Below are 23,383 nucleotides of genomic sequence, written 5' to 3'. Positions count from 1 at the left end.
GTTAGCAGGCATCACATGTCTAAATGTGTGATGCACCAAGATTATCCAACAGTAATATTAGAGATACTTTATATAATGCCAGTCTGTTAACAGCAACTATACACAGCCAGAAAACGTGTGCCAAAAAAAACTACAGATGTCCCAGGTGGTTTGAGACTGAATTCCTTATTATTAGTCTTAATTTACTCAGCATATTAACACGCATATTAGTAGGCAAATGTCTCACCTGAATGGACTTCAGCACACTTTGCCTGTTGTCAAATGAGCGAAGGTCTTTTGGAATATATAGCCTGACAGAGCTGATTGCACGGAGAAGATGCAGCATGACAGGAACAACCTGATGAAGGAAAAAAAAAAACACATCACATCCTGTAGATAAACAAACAATATACCCTGAATATAAAAACTCTGGAAAATACATAATTTCTGTATAGCATAAAATGGAGCAACACCAAGTGAGGTGATCACAGTTTATATTGAAAAAAGAGATCGGAAAGTTACAAAATCCAACTTAAAGAAATCTGCTCATGCAGCAAAAAGGGTTGCTATATATATATATAGCGCCTTTCATAGTGGACCACCATCACAAAGCGCTTTACAAGATATAGGACTACAGTGTGTGAACTAAACATCGGCTGCAGAGCCAGTTGCAACAACCTCTCACCCGAAAGACGGAGCACAAGGAGGTTAAGTGACTTGCTCAGGGTCACACAAGAGTCATTGGCTAAGCTGTGATTTGAACCAGGGACCTGCTGGTTATAAGCCCGTTTCCTTAACCGTCTTTTTGATGTCATCTACATCTGACTGGAAAGGGAAAATTGTAATGTCAGACCTGGTCTGACATACGACTGCAAAGGGTTAATGGTTACATTTATATTTCAGGGAAGCAGAGTTATGATAATAATCTAACATTCCCTTTCAAGTACGAAACGTAACCATTACCGAATGGGTCAGTATAGCCTAGCCGTAGCAAGGGCAAGATTGCTGCCCGACTGGAATGCTACAAGGCTAAGCCTAGGCCTAGTAACAAGTAGCTAGGGCTAAAAAACTGAGGGAAAAACTAACTATATGCCTGTGTTGTAATGGTCGACTAGTAGCCTTTTCACACTTGCACACCCAAACCGAGCCGAGCCGAGCCAAGCCAGAACCAAGCCGAGCCCACCCAGCTTGGCTCGGTTGTGTTTGCTCTACTGTTCAAAGAAGTGGACACAGGCACACAGAGGAGTGGTTTCAATTTGTTTTGAGAATGGATCCTAAGGGTCGTACTGTCCAAAACAATAGTCTACCAAAAAACTTCACCGGAATTGAGAACTATGGGACTAAACAGAGCGCCAAACAGTTGTGAAAAAATAATTATTGTTTGCATCTTCTTTGTATTTGTTTTTCACATTTTGCCGAATGCAAATACAAACCGACTTTTTCAAATCGTAGCCTACTGCATAGTAGTAGTTTCTGCATGCGAGTTGTATTGTATTATTTATAGTTAAAATATAGATTATAAATAAAAAAAAGCTATACTAATAATGTGTATCATCTCCCTTTTTAAATATTCTAATACTTTACTGTGATCATGTGATTGTGGAGTTTTGCTTTTGTTGTTCCGCTATATATGGCTGTTTCACCATTAAAAGACACAACTTACACTTGATCACACAAGTGCTAGGAAGAATACACAACAAAATTTTTGTAGAAGTGACCTTTATTTTATTTTTGTAACAATTTGTGTGTGAATCACGCAGGAAACACTGATGTGTGTTTTTTAAAATTAATTTCATCAATATAATAGGCTCTTTGTATTTCTTTTTTTTTTTTTTTTTTTATGAACGGGCATGAAATCGCCTTGTTGCCCCTGAATTTTCATGCCCAACAAAGGCAACATTGTCTTGCCCTTCATGACCTTAACTTTATGCCCTGCAAATGTATATAAAGACAATTCCACTCCAAAATTCACATGACCACAGTACGTTTGACATCTCAAGTCACAGGTCAAATTTTGTTCACAACACTGAACATTTCAAGTAGCAAACTTAAATGGTATATCAGATATTAGCAGCCGTAGGTGTGGCGACAGCTAGGGGTATTACAGGGATCCTTAATTACAGCTACGGTAAAACAATTCCTTTCACCCATGAACAGTTATTTAAAACCCAATTTTCATGTAAAGGAATTAGAAGAGCGCCACAAGGAATGTCCTAAGGCAAGCTTCCTGAACAGCTTACCACCCACTCTCATTCAAGGTCAAAGGCAAGGTCTAGAACGGTAGATTAAGTCTAAACTTTTTTCCCCCAGGATGGGCAACAACAACATCATGCCAAATGGTTAAACCTGTCATTTTGCAGATTCCATCAGGATTTAGGTTTAGAATGTATCAAGGGGAATATGTAGATGATAATTGCTCACTGCACGTTATTGGATAGTAGGCTCTTTGAAAATATTATTCCTAGGCAGACTGAAATAAAATGTATTTTTTTATATTTCTCTTGGAAATAGAAGAGAGGGAAAAGGGTTATTTCCTTACACATTAATAACATAGCCACAATTATGTCAGCAGTAGCAGTGGGGGGGTACAGTTAGTCGTGCTTAAGCAAGAGCACGGAGGTCTGTGGATTTGTAAACCATTTAGATATGGATTAGTGCACTACTGTCCTGTATTAACAGACTTTTACACATGGCGCAATCCTAATTTAAAGGTTGAAAATTACTTTCAATGAAGATGACAAATATCCTGACAGCTATATATCTACAGTCAATATCTAAACTCAGGGGAACAACATCAAATCTGTGATGAACAAAGCAAGTTTTGTATTCTGGGATGCAAGACTGAGATGCTTAATGGGAAAAAAAAAAAAAAAAAGAAATCACTGCCCGAGTATCCAAAACAAATATAAATTATTCACTGATTTGTGGCTGTATGTAGCCTAGATGTGACTGCACATAACTTCAAAATGTACTGGTTAAACTAGACAGAATTTAATTCTATTTAACAGGCTGGGGTTGATATTCAAGAAAATTATTTCAACATGCTGGCATGTTACTAGGAATGGAATAGCATTTATCAAAATAAAAAAAAAAAAAAAAATTTAAGTGCACATTAGGGCCCCTTTCAAAAATGTACATCAATTTTAGCTTAATTTTATAAAATAATTTAAAATTCATTGCTTTTGACAATGGTTAAACTTAGGAGAAACTGTGTCTAATATTAACCTCCCTGTACAGTACAATCTTAAACATTGTCAGGAGACTCATTTTTAACAAAAGTAGAAGTGCACTATCTAGTTTCAGACCCGGATTTAAGGCAAGATTAGTGTTAATTCTGGATCTGTGAGACAGTCGCATATGTAGGTAGAAGAATCTACAGCAAAACAAATGAGAATTCAGTATGCAAGATATTGGCACAGTAAGGCTCTGTAAAAAAAGAGCTCTTCCTAACAGGAATGCATTTTTCAGAAAACAAAGAGCAGGGTTTTATTTTTTCATTTGGATTGTAAATTCATATTTGTGATGCCAGTATTTTTTTTTCACAAAGAATAATAATTCATAATTTAATTTATAATAATTAAAAACACAAAATTGTGACATTATGGTTGGAAATGAAATGTAGCTTTCAGAAATAATTTGAGTGCATGCTGTAGCGTTTCAGTCAATGTTATCAGTTAAACTATAAGAAATAAAAACTCAAGATGTATGGATGCCAACACCAAAAATATAAAAAATGCATGACGCCCTGTTCAACAAGTTAATATTTGTTGGTGTACTTCATGTAGGTGTTAACCTACGCATTACATAAATATGCATCTGCAGACCACTGGACATTTGGATTCAATTTGTATCTGTAAATAAAATCAACAGCAACTCATGCTTACAAAAACAAGGTACTGTGGGTAGATTATACAAATATACAAACTTAAATAAAACAAACAAACCTTTCCCGTTTTTCAAACCTCGTTCTTGCAGAAGAAACAAGGGTACAGAGACAGAGGGCATGAAAGTATATTCGGTCTCAAGCGATTAAGCATGTAGAAAGAAATTACTGAACGTTACATTAGCAAGAGTCTCAATAGGTGAAGTGTCAAAACAAACCAACATAGTAATTAGCAATTAACATTAATAAATAAATAAAAATTAGTCAGACCACAGGGAATGATTTGAACTTAAACGATGAAAACTGTTATACTTTAATAAGCTTATTAGATGGTACTGTTCTTTCGGTCTGGAATTGCAAAGTGAATACATGCTGCAGAAGAAATACAAATTACCAACATACTGGATTTAGATACTACACTACACCACACCACAACCAGAAATGGAGAACCCATATGCCTCAAACTTGCAGCAATATTAAAAACAAATTTGAAGGATAAACATAACCCAGCACTCGTCACTCAAGTTAACCCTGCCCCTGGTATATTCTTCCCCGGCCCTCCTTCCTCTTACTGACAAGGATTAGCCTTTCAAAATCAGACCATCTTTACTCTCCAAAAACAGGTAATGGATTTTCAAACTCAAGCTACCTGGGACAGGTGGTGTTTGCTATATACTGCAGTGACCAGTTAACACCCAGGTTGGAAGTTGAAGATCATATTTATTATATGTAAGCCAGACCTACAGTAAGTTTCTAGATGATAAAGTATACATTAATTGTACATAACATTAACAGGGACAAATATTTTATCAACAAACTGCAATGGTTTCAATATGTAGCCACCTCAGGGTTCAACATTAACCATGGCCCGGTGGCCCAGGGCCGGTAGAGAACGCAGTTTGGCCGGTAGTTATGAAGCACCACAGGCCCGACTGGGCCGGTTACATCTAACTAGTGGTGCATATGGCTTCCGTTTCATGAATCCAGGAAAATTGGCCAGTGTGTCAAAAAGCTGAAAATTAATTTACACACCATTTTTTTAAAAACATAACTACGAACTAATCCTAACTTTCCCGCCACGCGTCATATTCATCGTACAGTGAGAATCTGAGACTATGTACTGAAGTACTGCGTTGGTACTCGTTCCTGCAGCAAATCTTTTACAAATCGGGTTTTCTACAACTAAGCAACGAGTAAGCCAAAAGGAAATCGCTGAAATCAATAAATCAAAGTAATTATGAAAAAAATGAAGACAAACATTTAGACTGGAGGCTTCATTATGACTGTGCAAAAAAAGGTAACGTTCTGCCTTGTTTGGCGTCAGTTTCCCAGACTTGCAGATAAAACAGCAGCTTTATTTGTTGTGAATTCAACATTCCCTTCACATCATATCCAGTCTCACAGTAAGACAGCCTGATCGACACCCAGATACACGATCGAATTGTCTAATGTTTTGATTTGAGATCCGATGTGTTCAGGTCAAAAATGCCATTCACAATCTTCGGACTCATTGGTATTACTCAGCAAGACTGGCACTGACTTTGGAGAGGCTACAAGCGACAACGCTCTAAATAGGATTGTTATTATTTTGTATCATGAATATTGTTTTAATAGTGTTTATTATTAGGATTAGGGATGGGAATTTCGAATAGTTTCCTATTTCAATATACGGGGTGCAACATTTTTACGTATTCAATTACCCGAACTCTGGTCCCTTACGCTACCAAGAGTAAAAGGCGTGTGCACAAGTAGACAGCATAACAGCGTAAGCCGGTAAAGTTTAGCCGGGTTCACAAAATGTTCAAATAATATCCAAGACAAGATTTCTTTGTTCAATACCCTATTTCCTTAAGCACAAGTTTTTCCTTTTGTTTACTGAATTAAAATACACAGAACTCAACGAGCAGCAACGTCACAGCGCTTATCTCTTCCAATTAAAGCAACAGTAGCATAATATTGTGCAAACCACCAAATACTAATTTTTGCTATAGTGTTATTCAGAATAAAACACCTATCATATAGCAACCTAAATATTCTACATCTGTTTAATTCTAACAAATAATATTTATAAAATAATCTTATTAGTACAAATATTGTAACCTGACCAAAACAATAGAAAATACATTCCAACAGTACAATAGTTTAACATTACTAATTACAACTAGCCATCAAGTACTGACATCAGATTAATCGAAATCGAGTTACTTTGTTTATTCAATAACCTGTTAATTCAAAACAAGGATCCCTGGTTGTACTTTTAACGGTCAGTGCAAATGTTGCCGTTACTCCATCCATTCACAGAAAGTAAACAGTAGATGTTTCACATTGAACTACAGTCCAGAGTTAAAAAAATGTCCAACTCCAAGTATCTTGCCTTTTCTTATAGTCACTACATTGTTGTGCTTAACATTTAGTATGTCTTTATATTCATCATAACATTAAAATTATCTTTCTAATTTCAGTGTTACCCAAGTTTGGATTACCATACTTCTTTTAGCACTTGTATACATGTTTAACGGCTGAAGTAACATATCGAAAGGCTTCGTTTATCCACTTTCTTTTGAGACGTGGGCTCTCTTTGGTTACCGTACACAGTTAGAAACATACTGAAAATAAAAACCATCGTGAAAAAATACAGAAATATATTGGGCCCGATAAAATTGCATCTGGGCCAGTAAAAACACTAGCTCATTCGCCTGAGGGGCCAGTAGTTAAAAATCTAAACGTAGAGCCCTGCACCTACTTCTTAAAATACACACTACTGATGGATTAGTGAATGCAATAAAAAAAACTACATGAATAAATTGTCATTTTAAAAAATAACGGTTAAGCAATAAAATGGGGGGCTGAGCTTTTATCAAGACATAGGGCTGCTCAAATGGTAGCGTTGCATGTGAATAACCTTGTGCTACTGCAGGCACTTCCTTGGGAGATCCAAGGACACAGGATGTAAAGGAACTTATTTGAGGGGATCATAGAGTACAACTGTTTACTACTTATTAACACTATGTACTGTAGAAGCAGTTGGTGCCGTGGCAGATAGGCAAACTCACAGAGAAGTTAAATTAATCTGTGCCAACAGTAAAAACTTCTCCCGGTTTTACGCCATTAATCAGCTACATTAGGTTAAGACCTGGCACCAACCTTGGACTACCTTATCTAAGGACATATTAGGTAGTCCAAGATCAGTGCTAGATCTGGTCTGTGAAGCATGTTTTGTGTGTCACTGTGGTCAATATTTTCTAGTTTGATAATAAAGTATGACCAATTTTAATGAAAATCCAGCCCTGAGTTTCGCATTTAATAATGTAACATTAGTTACTCCTCCTCGAATTGTAAACTTTGCAGCATACTGCAGATCGACTACCTTTTAGGTTACTGCAAACAAAGGCTTAAAAATGTGCTGGGAAACATCTTAAATCAAGCTTAACTGAAATATGCAGTGGAAAAGGAAGATGCTAAACACAAGCCAGTTGAACAGTCACACCATGGCACCAATGACTCATTCAGAGGGGAAAAAATCTAATACAAAACAAACAAACAGTTTTGTACCTCCTAATTCCCATTATTACTATCATTTGCAAAATACCCACATTCTGGAACGTGTAGTATAGTTAACAGTATTGACTTAAACCCCCTGGTGTATAAGGCAGTACAGGATTTAGGAAAAGATGAGGGAAACTACAGTAGCTCGTTATGATTCTTTCAATGGGAGCATTAAGGGACAGAACAAGCTTAAATCAAAATACTATACAGATACAGTACCAATTACAGTAGAAAAGCATGGTTGGTTCACTTTCTGGAAGAAAACAAAGCATTTAAATAAATGTCTGATATTAAGAATGGAAGCCAAATGTTCAATTTATTTCCCTGGCTGATGTTTAATAGATTTTTTTTTTTTTTTTTTACAATAATACTGCGTACATGTTTAGCATCATTTAAAGAGGCGTGCTAAAAGATGTATACAAATCGAAATGTGCAACTCATTTTTTTCTTGAGACCACACTGATTGCAAAACTGCTTCTTCACATGTGATTGCCCAAGAGCTTTAAATCTTAGAAGATGTCTTATATTGTACATGTGTGCTTTGCTTTAACATCTTGGCAGATCTGTCAGTGTCTTTAGTCAAAGTGCAATTTGAGCCAATAAACATGTCAATGTTAAATGAGCAATAAATAAAAGTTTGTTGTGTTTTGTTTAAATGCAACTACAAAAGTTTCCATTTATTTTTTACATCTGTTTCCCTGTGATAGTAGTTAGGTATGTGTGGAAATGACACTGGGAAATGTGTGTACGATAGGTTTGTAATAATTAGTTTCCATTATTTAAAAGTGTAATTAGCAAAAATGGTGTAAAACCTAGATAAAACTGGCCTCTAGGGAGCAATACAAATGTTACTACACTAAATCGTCTCTCTCCTTCAAGAATAAGACAATTTTACCACTACCTGTAGAGGTGAATAATCTGGTTAAATTCATAGGTCCTCATCTGGGATTATTTTTCAAATATAAATATGCTGAGTTAGACTGAACCACAACTTGTTTGTTTGACAGACATTTTCTTAAACCAGGACAATTGTATTAATTGAGCTAGTGTACTCGGTGCATGTGATTACTCTACTGGTGTACTCTGTGCATGTGGTTACTGTAATCTTAGTAGTTCTGTACCTGGAGGAACACATTAAGTTTACACTTACAAACAAAGAAAATCTTCAGCAAACTACTATTCCAATTCCCCAACTATGCAAATGTATTTGCTTTGAGTAATATAAAATGGCATGCATCCCTGGCTCAAATTAGTCAAAGATGTGGATAACATTGAAGGGTTTTCAAGAAACAATTTAATGTATTGTGCAACAGTTCCTTCAGCACAATTTCCAAAGCAATCCTTGCTATCTCAGTTCCATACCAAGCTGATGGCTGCCAACAGGGAATAGAAGAACAAAAACTGTCAGAAGTCACAGTAGAAGAGAGTCAGTAACATAAACATAACCCTACAAAAAGAGAAGCTCTTCCAGCCAATATAAATGAACACTCATTCCCAAGGGGCCAACAGTCAAGCAACATCACAGAACTGAGTGAGAGAAGTACAGGAAGTAGCGACAATGCCAGAAGCACACAGAGCATCCTTTGTCAAGAGAATCTTTTCCATATACATTCACTGTATGTGGACAATTATTGCAGAGGGCGCTGCAGTCACAGAAGCCTGTTTTGCTTTAGTTATTTCCCCCAGATTATAATTAAGAAATACATATTTTTTCTGCTTAATAACTTGCACCACCTGATAATATATCACACACACAAGTATTCAGACCCCTGGCCAATTCTCTCATATTACTGAACTACAAATGGTACACTGACATTTCGTTCTGTTCGATATTTTATTTCAAAACACTTAAACTCAAAATCAATTATTATAAGGTGACACTGGTTTTATGTTGAAAAATATTTAAGAAAAATAAAAAACTGAAATATCTTGCTTGCATACCCCCACACATTAATATTTGGTAGAGCCACCTTTTGCTGCAATAACAGCTTTAAGTCTTTTGAGGTAAGTATGTACCAGCTTTGCACACAGTGTTAGAGTGATTTTGGCCCATTCTTCTTGGCAGATTTGCTCCAGGTTGTTCAGGTTGGTTGGACGACACTTGTGGACCGCAATTTTCACATAGTGCCACAGATTCTCAATGGGATTGAAATCAGGACTTTGACTGGGCCACTGCAGGACATTCACCTTTTTGTTCTTGAGCCACTCCAATGTTGCTTTGGCCTTGTGCTTGGGATCATTGTCCTGCTGAAAGGTGAATTTCCTCCCAAGCTTCAGTTTTTTAGCGGACTGAAGCAGATTCTCTTGCAGTATTTTCCTGTATTTTGCTCCATCCATTCTTCCTTCAGTTGTCACAAGATGCCCAGTCCCTGCTGATGAGAAGCATCCCCACAGCATCATGCTGCCACCACCATACTTCACTGTAGGGATGGTGTGTCTTGAGGCATGGGCAGTGTTAGGTTTGCGCCACACATAGCGCTTTGAGTTTTGGCCAAAAAGCTCTATCTTGGTCTCATCTGACCACAAAACCTTCTCCCACATCGCAGCTGGGTCACTCTCATGCTTTCTGACAAACTCCAGACGTGCTTTCAGATGGTACTTTGAGTAACTGCTTCTTTCTTGCCACCCTCCCATACAGGCCAGTGTTATGCAGAGTTCTTGATATGGTTGACTGGTGCACCATTACTCCACTCCCAGCCACTGAACTCTGTAGCTCCTTTAAAGTGATTGTTGGCCTCTCTGTGGCTTCTCTCACAAGTCTCCTTGTTTGAGTATTGAGTTTTGAGGGACGGCCTTTTCTTGGCAGTGCCTGGGTGGTGTGATGCAGCTTCCATTTCCTGATTATTGATCCAACTGTGCTCACTGGGATATCCAAACACTGGGATATTATTTTGTACCCTTTCCCTCATCTATGCATTTGTATTACTTTATCTCTAACTTCTGCAGAATGCTCTTTGGTCTTCATTTTCCTTCAGATTCACAGCCTTACCAGTGATCCTTCAACAGTGGGGTATTTATCAGCAAATGTGACAGAAACTTTAATGGTTCACAGGTGGAGGCCAATGGTAAGGAAACTGTGTCCTCGTTAGGGCAATTTCTTTCATCGGTGCAAACTGGGAGCTTCCGCAGCACAGGGGTTGAATACTTATGCAAGCAAGATATTTCAGTTTTATTTTTCTTAAATATTTTCCAACATAACACCAATGTCACCTTACAATAATTGATTCTGCGTTTCAGTGTTTTAAAATAAAATATCAAACAGAACGAAAGTTCAATGTACCATTTGTAATTCAGTAATATAAGAGAATTGGTCAAGGGTCTGAATACTTTTGCAAGGCACTGTATATATAAAAATGATGACAAAACAAAGTATTATTTTCTGTCACTAGTTTTTGTTAGTTATATGTACTTTATTCTTCACCCCATGTGCTTGGTTTCATATTCAGATAGGGGATTGGATATTTAAAATGTATATATTATTACCTATGGTCACAATGTGACATGACCTTGAAGTTATTAGACACTAACCTGCATCTCCCCTTTCTCTCCTGGCTTCACTGGCTTGGCAGCATCTGTGGCAGCATTCTTCACACTCTCCTTGCTGCAATGAACTAGCACCTCTACCACATACAAGGGGTCCAGGTCTCCAGTACTAGCCTACAACATACAGAACATGTGTTAATGTCAATTGCAAGGAAATCAAACAAACAATTAAAACACACATTTTGCCTGCAGTCTAAGCAACTTTAGTAATCACAGGTTTTCATAACCATTACTCACAATAACAGTGTTTAACCCTTTGCGGTCCTATATCGGACCAGGTCCGATATTACAATTTTTCCCTTTCCAGTCCGATATCAAAGACGTTAAGAATAGATCTCTAGGCTTTTTCCAGAGAAAAAACGACGAGAAAACCTTTATGGGTTGACTGAGAACGATAGGAGCAAAAAAAGGGGCGTATCTGAGCAACACAGCCCCTGAACCACAGAGATAACATGGACACAAAGACAGCTGCTTCCGCATCCAGCGCTCAAAGAATATCAGACATTTGCAGAGCTTTTTGAGATGTTATAGTAATAAAATAATGACTTGGATAGCATTATTGCGGAGTTTGGTGTTAAAACGAGTGATCAGGAAAGGATTTCATTATGCAAGACTATGAAGAGGTATGTGAAAAATACAGTGAACAAGGGGTGGGGCTTGGCTAGATATGCAGTACTGAGTGTCCTTTTGTGATTCAACGCCTTTTAACCCTTTGCAGTCTTATTTCGGACCTGGTCCGACATCGCGAAAATCCCTTTCCACTCCATTGCTGAAAACCATGATCTAACACAGCATGTGTTGCATTTAAGCCGAGAAAAGCCGACGCGGGGGGTTCCCTAATCGTCTCGGATAGGAAAGAAGGTGGAGACAACCATACCGGCTGAGCAAAGCCAAACTGAACAGACAGAGACAGACGCACAGAGTGAGAATGGCGCAAAGAAGGCAGAGAAAGTCAAGGCAGCCTGAAGAACTTGCACAGATGACTGCTGAGGCAGAAAGTACAGACGAAAAGAAGTATATATTTCACTTACTGAGGACTCCGAGGAAAGCGACCACGAACCAGACGCGCAGGGCAAAACCGGTTTAAAGGGCATTGCAATGCTACGCAACATTAGTACTGCATCTCCAGCCAAGCCCCACCCCTTTATAGAGACGTGCATACTGAAATTCTCTCCTGATCACTCGTTTGATCACCAAACCCTCAATAATGCGATACAAGTCATTATTTTATTACTGTAACATCCCAAAAAGCTCTGCAAATGACTGCGATATTCTTTGACAGCTGGATGTGGAAGCAACCGTCTCCTTTGTTTATGTCTGCTTATCTCTGTGTGGTCAGGTCGACCCCTTTTTTTTCGGTTTCATTCGGGCCCTATTGGTCTCACTCGGCCATTGAAAGGTTTTCTCAGCTTTTACCGGAGAAAAAAAAACAACTAGAGACCTCTGTTTTACGTCTTTTCGATGATGTCGGACCGGGTCAAACAATGGACCACAAAGGGTTAATATTGCAGTAAGTCTGTCCTGCTGCTCAAAGATGTATCGTGGCAATTGTAATGCTGGTTAACTAGCTACTAGACTCTTTCTAACCAGTTGTAACAAATCAATATTTGAAAACAACATGTACAGTAGATAAGATATTAGAGGCATCAACTTTGTTAGTTAGAGGGCGCATACCCTCAGCAAGTCACGTAACCTTGTGCTCCATCCTGGGGATAAGACGGAAAAACAAGGTCCTATTGTAACTCTGCAGCAGCAGTTATAATGCATAGTTCACCCCCAAGTCTAAGTCGCTTTGGACTTGGGAATAATTTATTAAAGTACTGTGCTATACATTGATTCAGTAAGTTTATGCCTGCCTCATACTTTACATACATAGCCACTGCAATTTTTGGGAAAGTAACCCTTGCTATTTGCACAAATCTGCAAAAGGGCAGTAAAGAGTTGTGTGGGGGAAAAATGTATATAGGTAAACTAAACTAAAAATACAAAACAAATTTACAACGATATTATTTTAATATCTGTTCTGGTCACAGGAGAGAGGTGAGGATTGTTTTTGCAGCAGTATATAATTGTATTTGACTAAAATGATCAATGCATCAAGTTCAGTAAATGTAATATTCTTTAAAATGGGAGAAAGAGTCTTCTGTTGAACTTGCACCTATCTATGGCTTGAAATCCATCAGGTATTTATTTAACAGCTGGTTTGATTTATGTTTCAAAACCCTTCTGTCAGTTACAGTCAATACACCAGTGTCAGGTAACGAAACCTATATGCAGAAGACCAACATCACGCCAACTCAGAGTAAAATCGAGTGCTGTTGACTCAAACCCCACTGAGGATAACCAAATGCAGACCGAAAATATATTGCAAAAAAAAAAGAAACACATCTGTGTGTAAGAATTCTTTATCAGTATTTATGTTTGTGTTCCCTATGAAGCCCAGTAGTAAGTGCACTATACTGCAGAGGTAAAGCTACTTAGTTGCCACCCTGGCTCCAATATGCACAGTTAAACCAGCTGTCATCTTGTGGCATAAATACAAACAAATTCCCTTGTACATAATTTCCAACTTTTTTAAAAGACAAATAAAAAAAGAAAAAGAAAAAGAAAAAAAAAGAAAAATGCCTACTTGCAGATCTTATTTGCATCCATTATGGAGCTCAGGCATTGGGATACAATTTCAGAAAGAAAAAATACATATAAAATTTCAAACACTCAAAACAAAAAAAATAATACAATAAAAATGTGGAGAGCTCCAAAAAGTAGCCCTTGTCAGTCTGGTTCCTATTAAATTCCACTATCAGAATTTTAATTGATCGGATACATTGACTAATAACCAATAAAAATAAATAAACAAAAAAAATCAGATTGATAACCTTGTCGTAGGAGGCTGCAAATGTCCAAAGATCTAGAAGGACAGATAACTAACCATGAAATGAGTTTGATCCATTTTATTACTGATACGCTAAATCATAAAACCACCTACATCCCATATGGGAAAATGTAGTAGTTGAAATGACATGAGAAAGTTCAGCAAAAAATAGAAATGGCCAGATGTTCAAACAAGTTGCATATTTAGTGGGCACAACATGTAATGGAACATGAGTGAAATAATCTTAGAATACTAGTAAGGTATCTACCAAACAAGACTCTACACCAAAGTGTGTCGTATGTATATCAGAACGCATATCACTGATATATAGTCCGAGGTTAAAACTGGTAGTGAAATTACAAAATAGATTCAAGTGAAACTAAGAAAATTGTCACAAAAGCTCCAATGCAAATCCAAATCCATACCATAAATTGTAGGATAAAAGTTCATATGCTAAATACTCAAACCTGTTCTCACGTAGTTAATATTCAATATATTTTTCATAATTCATTCAAAAATAAAGCCAAAACAAGCATATCTCAGAATTTAAGATTAACAAATGAAAATTGAAAGTGTTGCACTTGAGGCACAATTACCTTCACATTTGATTTCCTGGAGAAGTTTACAACCACTCCCCAACCAAAGTCGTCTTCATCATTTTTCACCTGAGAAAATAAAAAGGACGACAATTATAAAACAATTCAAAATAAATTCAAAAGCTGACAGACCAAAAGTGGGACCGAAATATGTTTCACTATCGATATATCGTGCTCCAAAAAAGCAGATGCATTGATTTATCAATGTTATGAAAAAAAAAAAAAAAAAAAAAAAAAAAAAAAAAAACACACAACACATTGTAAGGCTTTAAAAACTATTATGCATATTAAATTGATTACATCTATTTATGCATATAAAAAGATAATACATATAAATAACTAATCTAGTTATGCGCATTTGTAACATTGTATACATATGTTTAATATAATATAGTATATATATATATATATATATATATATATATATATATATATATTATATATATATATATATATATATATAATATATATATATATATATATATAATAATATATATATATATTTATTATAATATATATATATATATATATATATATATATATATATATATATATATATATATATATATATATATATATATATTTTTTTTTTTTTTAACCTTATTTGATTGTACCAGTCAAAGCAAAATCCAAAAACAAATAACAGCTGCTTATATCCATAACAAGTCAGAGTAACAACCAATCAAGACAGAATTAAAAAAAAAAAAAAAAAAAAAAAAAAAAAAAAGCTACCAGTGAAAAACTGCTTTTTTTTCTTCATTGGTGCAACCACCATGTTGAGTTTCAGCAGAGACATGGAGTGAAGTCACATGATGAATAAACTCACCAAAAAAAAATGGACATGGTATGTCTTCTTCAATTACTCAACCATTACTTAAATGAGTATTTGACTAATGTATTGATTACATTTTTACCAGTTTCAAAACGCTTGTGATGAGTTCTGAAAGGTCGTTTTTTAAAAAGGAAATAAAACAAAAACCCAAGTGTGAGTATCATGATTTTTATTTGTTTACCAGAGTATTTATACTTCTAAATTATGCAGGAAGATTGTGCTTCGCTGATTTTCGCATTCAATTGTACAACAAGTTAAAAACTGTAAAAGTTCTATTAATACTTTGTAAGAACAGTCTCAAAATAATAGGTTTACCTCAAAGACTGGAGTCTCGATTGAGGTTGATATTTATGATAACTTGTGAAAGTTAGTATACCGAGTGTCGAACACTGTTGCCAGTTACTGCGAAAAATGTGCGCATTTTAGCCTTAGCATTTAGAAATATTTAAGTGAAAAATTCAATGAAACATTGAAGTCTTTTTCAATGACTAGTAAAGAAAAGACCAGCTGATTGAAAGCTGCCTTCTGTGCCATGGGCTTAATAAGGATATGCTGTAAAGCATCGCACGCAAATTCAACCTTTTACAGAGGGGATTCAAATTGAGTTGTTTATCTTGCTCACCATTAATTTTTGATGCACATCATATTTTACATGTGGTCTGTATTGCAATGTGAAAACTGGAGAAATTGTACACCATCAAATAACATATTGGATTGTGGGGTGGGGGCAGGGCTTAGAATCAGTGCAAATTTACCAATATGAAAAAAGAAAAGCTTAACAATGTACCTTGGCGAGTCTTCCAGGCTGCAGGAAAGGCAAACAGTATTTTGGTTTGTGAATGTATTCTTCAATCTCCTTTCCGAGTTTAGCCAGCTGCTGTCGAATTTTGTAGTAGGTGACCACGCTCTCTTCATTGGGGATTTCAATTTCATTGTATTGCTCTTCTAGTTTCTTCACCCCTGTAGAAAAAAAAAACACAATTTATAGGACAACATAACTTCCCCTAGTTGAAGCCCCCCTCTCCCCACTGGAATAATAAAAAGCGTACAGAACCAAAGTCATTGCTGTGTTTCTTTGGTAAGCACTAGGAATATTTATGCATTTTCCTGGAGGTGAAACAGCTAGAAACATTCCTCCTACAGTATATCACAAGGATTTACTTTGCCTACAGTTAATTATTAGTACAGATTCTCACTTGTGACCTCGTAGGTAAGAGAGTGTATCATGAACTAAGCCAACAATGCTTTTCCCTGGTTTAAGTCTTCTATCCATTACTAGGAGTGTACTGGCCATCGGGACAGACTGTGTTTAACATTGCCACAGAGTTTGCTCGATATGTATTTGAGGCGCACTAGCTCCTGAGTGCTAAACTTTTCCCGAGCAGAAACGATTTGTTTTAAACCTCGTACTGAGCTCAGAAACAAATCAATATCGGGGAAAAAAATCCTCAACATCAATTCCCCTTCGCCCTTTCGTCTGCTCCAGGAAATCTTTGATGCTTTGAACACTGTACCCTCCCCGGGGTTTATACGTGCCCAGCGATTGCGATGCTTGAGGAGTCGGTGAGACTGCCTTCATCCTCACTGTCTCCAGCGGGACTGTCTGTCACTGTGCTTACAGCCTGGGCGCTGCTCGGCTCTGCAGAGCTCCCAGGCTCCATACCAACACTGCTGCCGTCAGACGAAACGCTGCGTTTTTTTGTGACAGCACTGCCCTCTTAGTTTTACTCACTCTTTTTCCCCAGCAATTTAAAAACCTCACTATCCTCTGCGAACTTTACCCCTTCTACCTGTATCTGAACATCACCCCACACACTAGCAACCGTCTCTGTGTCCATTTGCTCAATCTCTCCCTCCGTTCCGTAACTTTCTGCGCTCTCATTGTCTTTTGCTGTATCTTGTGCTTTGGTTTGGCTTTCCGCTCCAACACAGCGTCACTGCCTGCCTCCTGGGGCTCAGCTGCCCCCTCGTCACTAGCCTGCTTGCCCTCCGTGCTGCCCGCAGGTACTGATATGTCGGCGAGCCCAGCATCGGCTGGTCCTGGCTTCTGCTTATCAGCAGTCTCGTCTCCCTTACTCCCATCCCACTCCCTACTCTTTCTCTGGACAGTTTTTCACCAGGTGTCCTTCAGTCCCACATCTTAAACACTTCAGTCAGATGCTGCATAAATGACATAATCACTGCCATCCACCTTAAACTTAAGCGTGATGTTAAGATCTTCATCAATGTTTTTTAGAATCATAAACAACTGCCTTCTGAATGACATGACACGCGCTGCCCATATCTAGCCAGATCCCTCTCTATCACTTCATTTTTCAGGAACGGGGAAACATTAGAAAGGGTGATTTTCCTAGCTGGGACAGCTAAAGGAATTATGGGGAGAAAAGTATTATTAACAACAATCCCCTTTTCTACAACCATAGATACTAGCTCCACTGTACCTAAAAAAACCACAATCGATCCGCTCATACGAGAAGCCGATTTTAAGTTTTCACAACCAACTACCTCCCCAATAGCGAGCACACATTCCTCCAAAGGGATAAACCCCTCGGCGGAAACTTTAACTCCATGCCGGTGGGTTAACTTTTCAAAATAAAAGTTTGGCAGCGGCCTCCCTCCTGTGCCGGCCATCCTGCCCGCTGTCGCCGACAAAGCGTCAGCTCAGCACATAAAACTGTTCACCAGTACACTTTAAACAAGAAATGCAAAACAATATCAAAACAAAAAAGAGGAAAAGACCGACAAACCTGCCAGCAGCGCTCACGCACACACCACCACTCCACACCGCACTCCGCCAGGCAAAACAAGTCAGAGATAGAGAGATAGCTAGATAGAGATACACACACACACACTGTATTTACTTCTTCACCAGTATCAGTACATAGTGTTCTGTACCTATGGTGTTCTTGTATTGTTTGGGTTCCATAAACTTTACAGTAAAATACTGGTATGTTCCAGTGTGTAATTGTATTATTTTAAATATATTTTATTCATGTGTATTCAATTCATTGTTTCTATTTGTAATATTTTGCCATACTGTGCTTTGTATGCGCTTCTTTATTAAACGTTGCATTTATTTGAGCTGCGGTAGGGAAAAAAAAAAATGTATGTTTCATTATTGACAGCACAGATTATTTGAGGGCGGCGTGTTCTACAAATATCGTATCCAAGTGCACCACTTACTCAATGGCAGAGGTAATTCAAAGCAATACATTATGTATACAGGTAAAACATGATGTATACTTTATTTGTATTGTTATACACCTATTTGAGTTATTATATTAATGTGTATCTAATAAAACTGTAGAGAATAAAACTAAACAACAATTTGTGAAAATAAAAAAAAAAACTTGCAAACATTTAAAAGAATTTCACAGGGCTCTAGTCATAACTACATATTAAAAGAAAAAGGATTCTAACACTAGATACACCGGGAGGCACATCTACGATAAAAAAAAAAAAAAATGGCAGCATTTACTTGACAGCTTAAGCATGGTACCTTAAAACATCCTCTTGCACTCTGAGGAACCAGTTTCCATGGTTTGCTCCAGTTTCTAGTGCTTTCTTTATTTTTTTAACAAATACACACTTGTATTTGATCAGTGACAGAGACTTGGTTTCTGCACTATGTCATTAACACTTGTGTGAAGGGAAACCACTGGTACAGTGTTTGGAGCCAACTAATTAATCTACAATGCAACACAATGTAATCAAACATGAAAAACAGTTTATGTATACCATCGGTCTCTGAATGTGTATGGATTAGATACTGCACAAGCAAACTCTTATATACTATAGCACAGACCCAGCAGTCAGACAGAGATGAGGGAATTGAGCTGAAAGTTGAATGATAGTGGAAACAAATATTTAACACATTTTGATCAACCTGTGGTCCTCTGAAAGGACACAATTACGGAAAGGAAGCGGCAGCATAGTTTATACAACCCATTGCAAACCCCAAATTTGAGGTCCTAAAAACTCAGCTACAGAAGCAGGAAGAAAATGCATATATGGAGCATATCTCAAACTTATTTCTGTCAGCTATACTGTTTATTGTGCGGTCCACCGAGATCACAAAAAGAGATTCAGGGGGGCCGCAAAGAAAAAATTCGAGAACCACTGATATACAATGTCAAGGTGTTCATTACTGAATGTTTTTTAAAAATGAAAAACAAAAGGAATGGAAATGTTTATAGAAAGCAAACCACCAAGCTGTAGCATTTGTGGAGTCGTGTACCAGCATGGTTCTTGTTGCACAGCGCTTCCCATATTCCCATCTAAACACTACATAAAATTCTGCTTTGTTTTGGAAGAATACAATCAAATTTGGTTTGGAAGCAAAAAGTAGGTCAATAAGCAAATTGCCGCCCTTAGTATTTCCATAACCATTCCTTATTCTCTAGTGTCATAAACCAATCTGTCCAAAGCACCATTAATATTCTCCTCTATAATTTACTGAAGACAACTCTAACACTTAAAAAGACTCCGTATTAACCCGACCATTTCAAATAGTTTGGTAACACCACTCAGCTATTACCATGGTATTGACTACTTTGTTAGCAGTCCAAAGGAGCCTGCTTTTGATAAAAATCAACATTTATCTTCTCACAATTACATCGGACACCCCGATACCTTTTTTACCTCCACATGTTTCCTCTTATGCTTTCACGGTTTCCATTTCAGTTTTCTGCTCCACTTTCCAAGAAGTAGCTAAACACAAGCGCTCACTAAATCAAACAATGAAACTTTAAACCGACTTGGTCTCTTAAAAAGTCAAGCAAAGCCAATTTAATTACAATTTTATACACGTCGATTTAATCCCAACCAAAAAAAAAAAAAACACAAACACATTTTGGTCTACATGTGTCACTAGTAATTTACAATTACCAGTGATATCTAACCAGCTCTTATACCTTGCTTAAATTTGCTTCATGTGGGAAAACTAGGACACATCTGGAGTAGAGTTATAAGTTGTGATCTGTAACAGTCTATTTATCTTTAAAAAATAATAATAATAATAATTTAAAAAGGCAGGTAGTGTCAGTATAGAAATAGTTAACGGTACCAAGTTGGTTCTAGAAAGCTTTACGGTTTTAAGTTTAAGGCTCATCTTCAAAAGAGTGTTTTTTTAATTAAGACATAGAACCCATAAGAAGGCTTTACCGCCTGGCCTTTATCTAAATGGCAAAGCCTTTTTATGAGGGTTCTATTAAAAAATGGCTTGGATGTGCCAGTGGAAAATGGGTAATAAAAGATAACACTTGAGGTCCTTTACCAGACTGGTCAATATGAGATCCCTAATCAGGTTAAAGGAAATCTCGGAACAATTTTCTAACAACTTACATTTTTACCTTGATACATACTCCGTCAGAAGGCTCGGACATTCTCAGTTTTCAGTCTTGCATTTTCAAAAAACTGAACTATTGCATTTGTCCATGGATACATAGTATAGATGCAGTACTTTAAATTTACAAAACGTTATTGTATTATAAAAAGCAAAATACTAACAAACCTCATATCTATCCGCAGTTTTCAGCAAAACCTCTCCCCTTTCATGGAGTGGAGGACAGGAGGTATAACATTTACATACACCATCCATAGGTTTTTTTTGCAAAGCCCCAATTACCTTTAAAATTACAATAACTGCACATTCAACCATTTGGCTGTTACTCACGACCGATACTTACTCTCCACTACTCCTGGGACAGCTCTGTAATGCTGAAACTGGTAGAAAGACTTTTCCAACATGTATTCAGGGTTAATCTCTTCAACACGCAGCAAGTTTAACACCATGTTATAGGTCAAATGGAAAGCACTGTTGAGAGGATCAGCAGAACCCTAGAAAACAAACACATTGCAATCATCTGAAAACATGGAAATACATTATTGTGGTAAAAGGGGTGTGTTAAATAAATTTATATTTTACATATATACATATATATATATACACACACACACACACACACACATATATATACATACATACACACACTTTACATTTAACACCTCTTACAAAACTTAATACAATTTGGAAGACTATATGGAAGGTTTTAAAATCCTAAGTTTAATATATATGTTTGAGTGTTTTTATTTGTAGTCAGTTAAACTCAGAAGTGACAGTGAAAGAGACATTGCTTAAAACACAATGTTTTACTACTAAAGCATATGTATGTTTTTCTCAGTAACTGGATACAAATGGTGGCAAAAGCCGAGTAACTGCAACACAATTGGCCCAGTGCCTTCATTTCCTAACTGTCATGCTCAACACTGTAAGGTAATTACTTTCCTGTTTCAAGTCTTTGAAGCCTAACCTTTTCCTTTTTTGTTGCTGTTTTCAGCCCCAGTAACCTTTTAAGCTCTAAAGGCTGAAACTGGCTTAAACTAGAATTCTGTACCCAAAGTGCATGAGGTAATAAAGAACTCTCGTCAATGGATGCTCTCCAGCATACAGAGCAGCTCTCAAATTAGTGAGTGAAAGGTCAGCCACTCAGTTGGGGTATCATTTTACCAACCAATTGCAGTTTCCCTTCAATGGCTTGACCTGAACACATTCTATTAATAATGTTACACGATTAGCTCGCTGTTACAGCACTGCTGTGTAAACCTAACACAGCCTGACCTGTTCCTTCTTATTCAGTTTGATGCATTGGCTGTCGCTGTATCTTGGGGGACTATTTTCTGTAAAGATATGAAGCCTGGGGAGGTTTTAACAGTCACTGATGTGGGATCTTTTTTTCATGGCTTCCTTGTCATTTTAGTGATATATAAAATGTGTTGATTCATGTGACAAGGATCCAATCAAAATGACTGATTGGCGACCATCCATGGCCTTTATTTAATGTTTTTGGCAGGCACAGCAGAAATTTTTGGTATGTAGAAAGTGCGTTATTATAATAATGAAATAAGCACAGGATATATAACCGCCATGGGATTTTTGCTCATACTGCCAAACCACATTTTTTTCAACATTGTCCCACCACCCTTGTCGATCTCCAAGGGGGTGAACTTGGACGACTTCTATCCTTGCAAGGAATTAAAATGAAGCATACAAACATATTCCTAAATACTGATCAAGTGTTTAATCTTTTCAAAACGGCTATGCGAGATTCAGCAAACTTGAAAACGTTGAAAGAGCGGATGTTTTAAGTGCCAGGAGCAGGAAACATTGCTTTAACACCTGGATATTTATTTATAAACAGCTTAAAGACTATGTGCATCACATACAGAAAAAACAAATGTGGTGAGCTTAGAAGACAGATGACTAATTATAAAATCTATTTTTTTCCCCTTTCGGAATTGATAAGTACCAAAGTGGCATCTTTAATTTAAACTGCTTATATAAAATGTTAATTGTGCTAAATATGATTAATTTCAATGAAATTCCGAGGGCGAGACACTACTTGTGGTGCTACTTGTAGTTGCTACTATCAGGTTCTAAGGGGGACGTGATCATTTAATTAAGAATGTAAAAGAGTTACATGACAAATTTAGTTCGTAATTCAACTCATTCTTTATACAGAGGAGCAACACAGTGTATGCAGCAATGTTTTGAAAAAAAAAAAACATAGATTACACTATGATGAGAGATCTTTTGTTTCTCTTTTCCTTCATTAATCTGGACTGGTTCCAGCTTGTGCTCAATGTTTGTATCTTGATACCAGAGCTTGCAGGAGACCACTGCCAGCTCCTCTTCCAAGGGTGCCTTCCGCTAAGCTCACCAGAGGCACCACAAAGTCTGCAGATCTCACACACACTTCATTATGAAATGAGCCACAAACAAAAGCTCAGGCAACACCAACTACTTCTCTTGCAACAAAATAAAGCAAACATGTATGTACTGCATGCACATAATCCCATAAACAGCTGTGTGTAGGTCTGCATCGTAACATGATGCAGGTAGCATAACTTAATTAGCATAGTTTTTGCTTCACACACGAGGGATTAGGATGCAGTTTGGGTTAAATAATCAGAGTAAGGGTCTTAGCAGAAGATCCTGGGCTCAAATCCCTGATCAGACAATAACTCAACTATCTCTGCATCCCAATGCCCTCAACCTCTGCATTAAAAAGGTCTCTACTGCAGTGAAGTAGATTAGATAGCCAAAGGCACCAGGAGTGCGCACTACTTTGCAT

The 23,383-nt window shown here is 37.2% G+C and overlaps 1 protein-coding gene across 1 annotated transcript in view; it reads right to left on the bottom strand.

The window, feature by feature from the left end:
- The window catches only part of mtrex (Mtr4 exosome RNA helicase), a 59,080-nt gene that overhangs the window by 19,751 nt on the left and 15,946 nt on the right, over positions 1-23,383 (bottom strand). The window contains exons 16-20 of the mRNA XM_041234983.1: positions 20,939-21,089; positions 16,039-16,211; positions 14,420-14,488; positions 10,937-11,065; positions 227-337 (exon numbers count right to left, since the gene is read on the bottom strand). Of these exons, the coding sequence (XP_041090917.1) occupies positions 227-337; positions 10,937-11,065; positions 14,420-14,488; positions 16,039-16,211; positions 20,939-21,089 (633 nt within the window). The remainder of the gene's footprint in view (positions 1-226; positions 338-10,936; positions 11,066-14,419; positions 14,489-16,038; positions 16,212-20,938; positions 21,090-23,383) is intronic.

This window comes from Polyodon spathula, chromosome 2, assembly GCF_017654505.1.
Source record: "Polyodon spathula isolate WHYD16114869_AA chromosome 2, ASM1765450v1, whole genome shotgun sequence".
Taxonomy (NCBI): domain Eukaryota; kingdom Metazoa; phylum Chordata; class Actinopteri; order Acipenseriformes; family Polyodontidae; genus Polyodon; species Polyodon spathula.
This window is presented reverse-complemented; position numbering and strand designations above follow the sequence as displayed.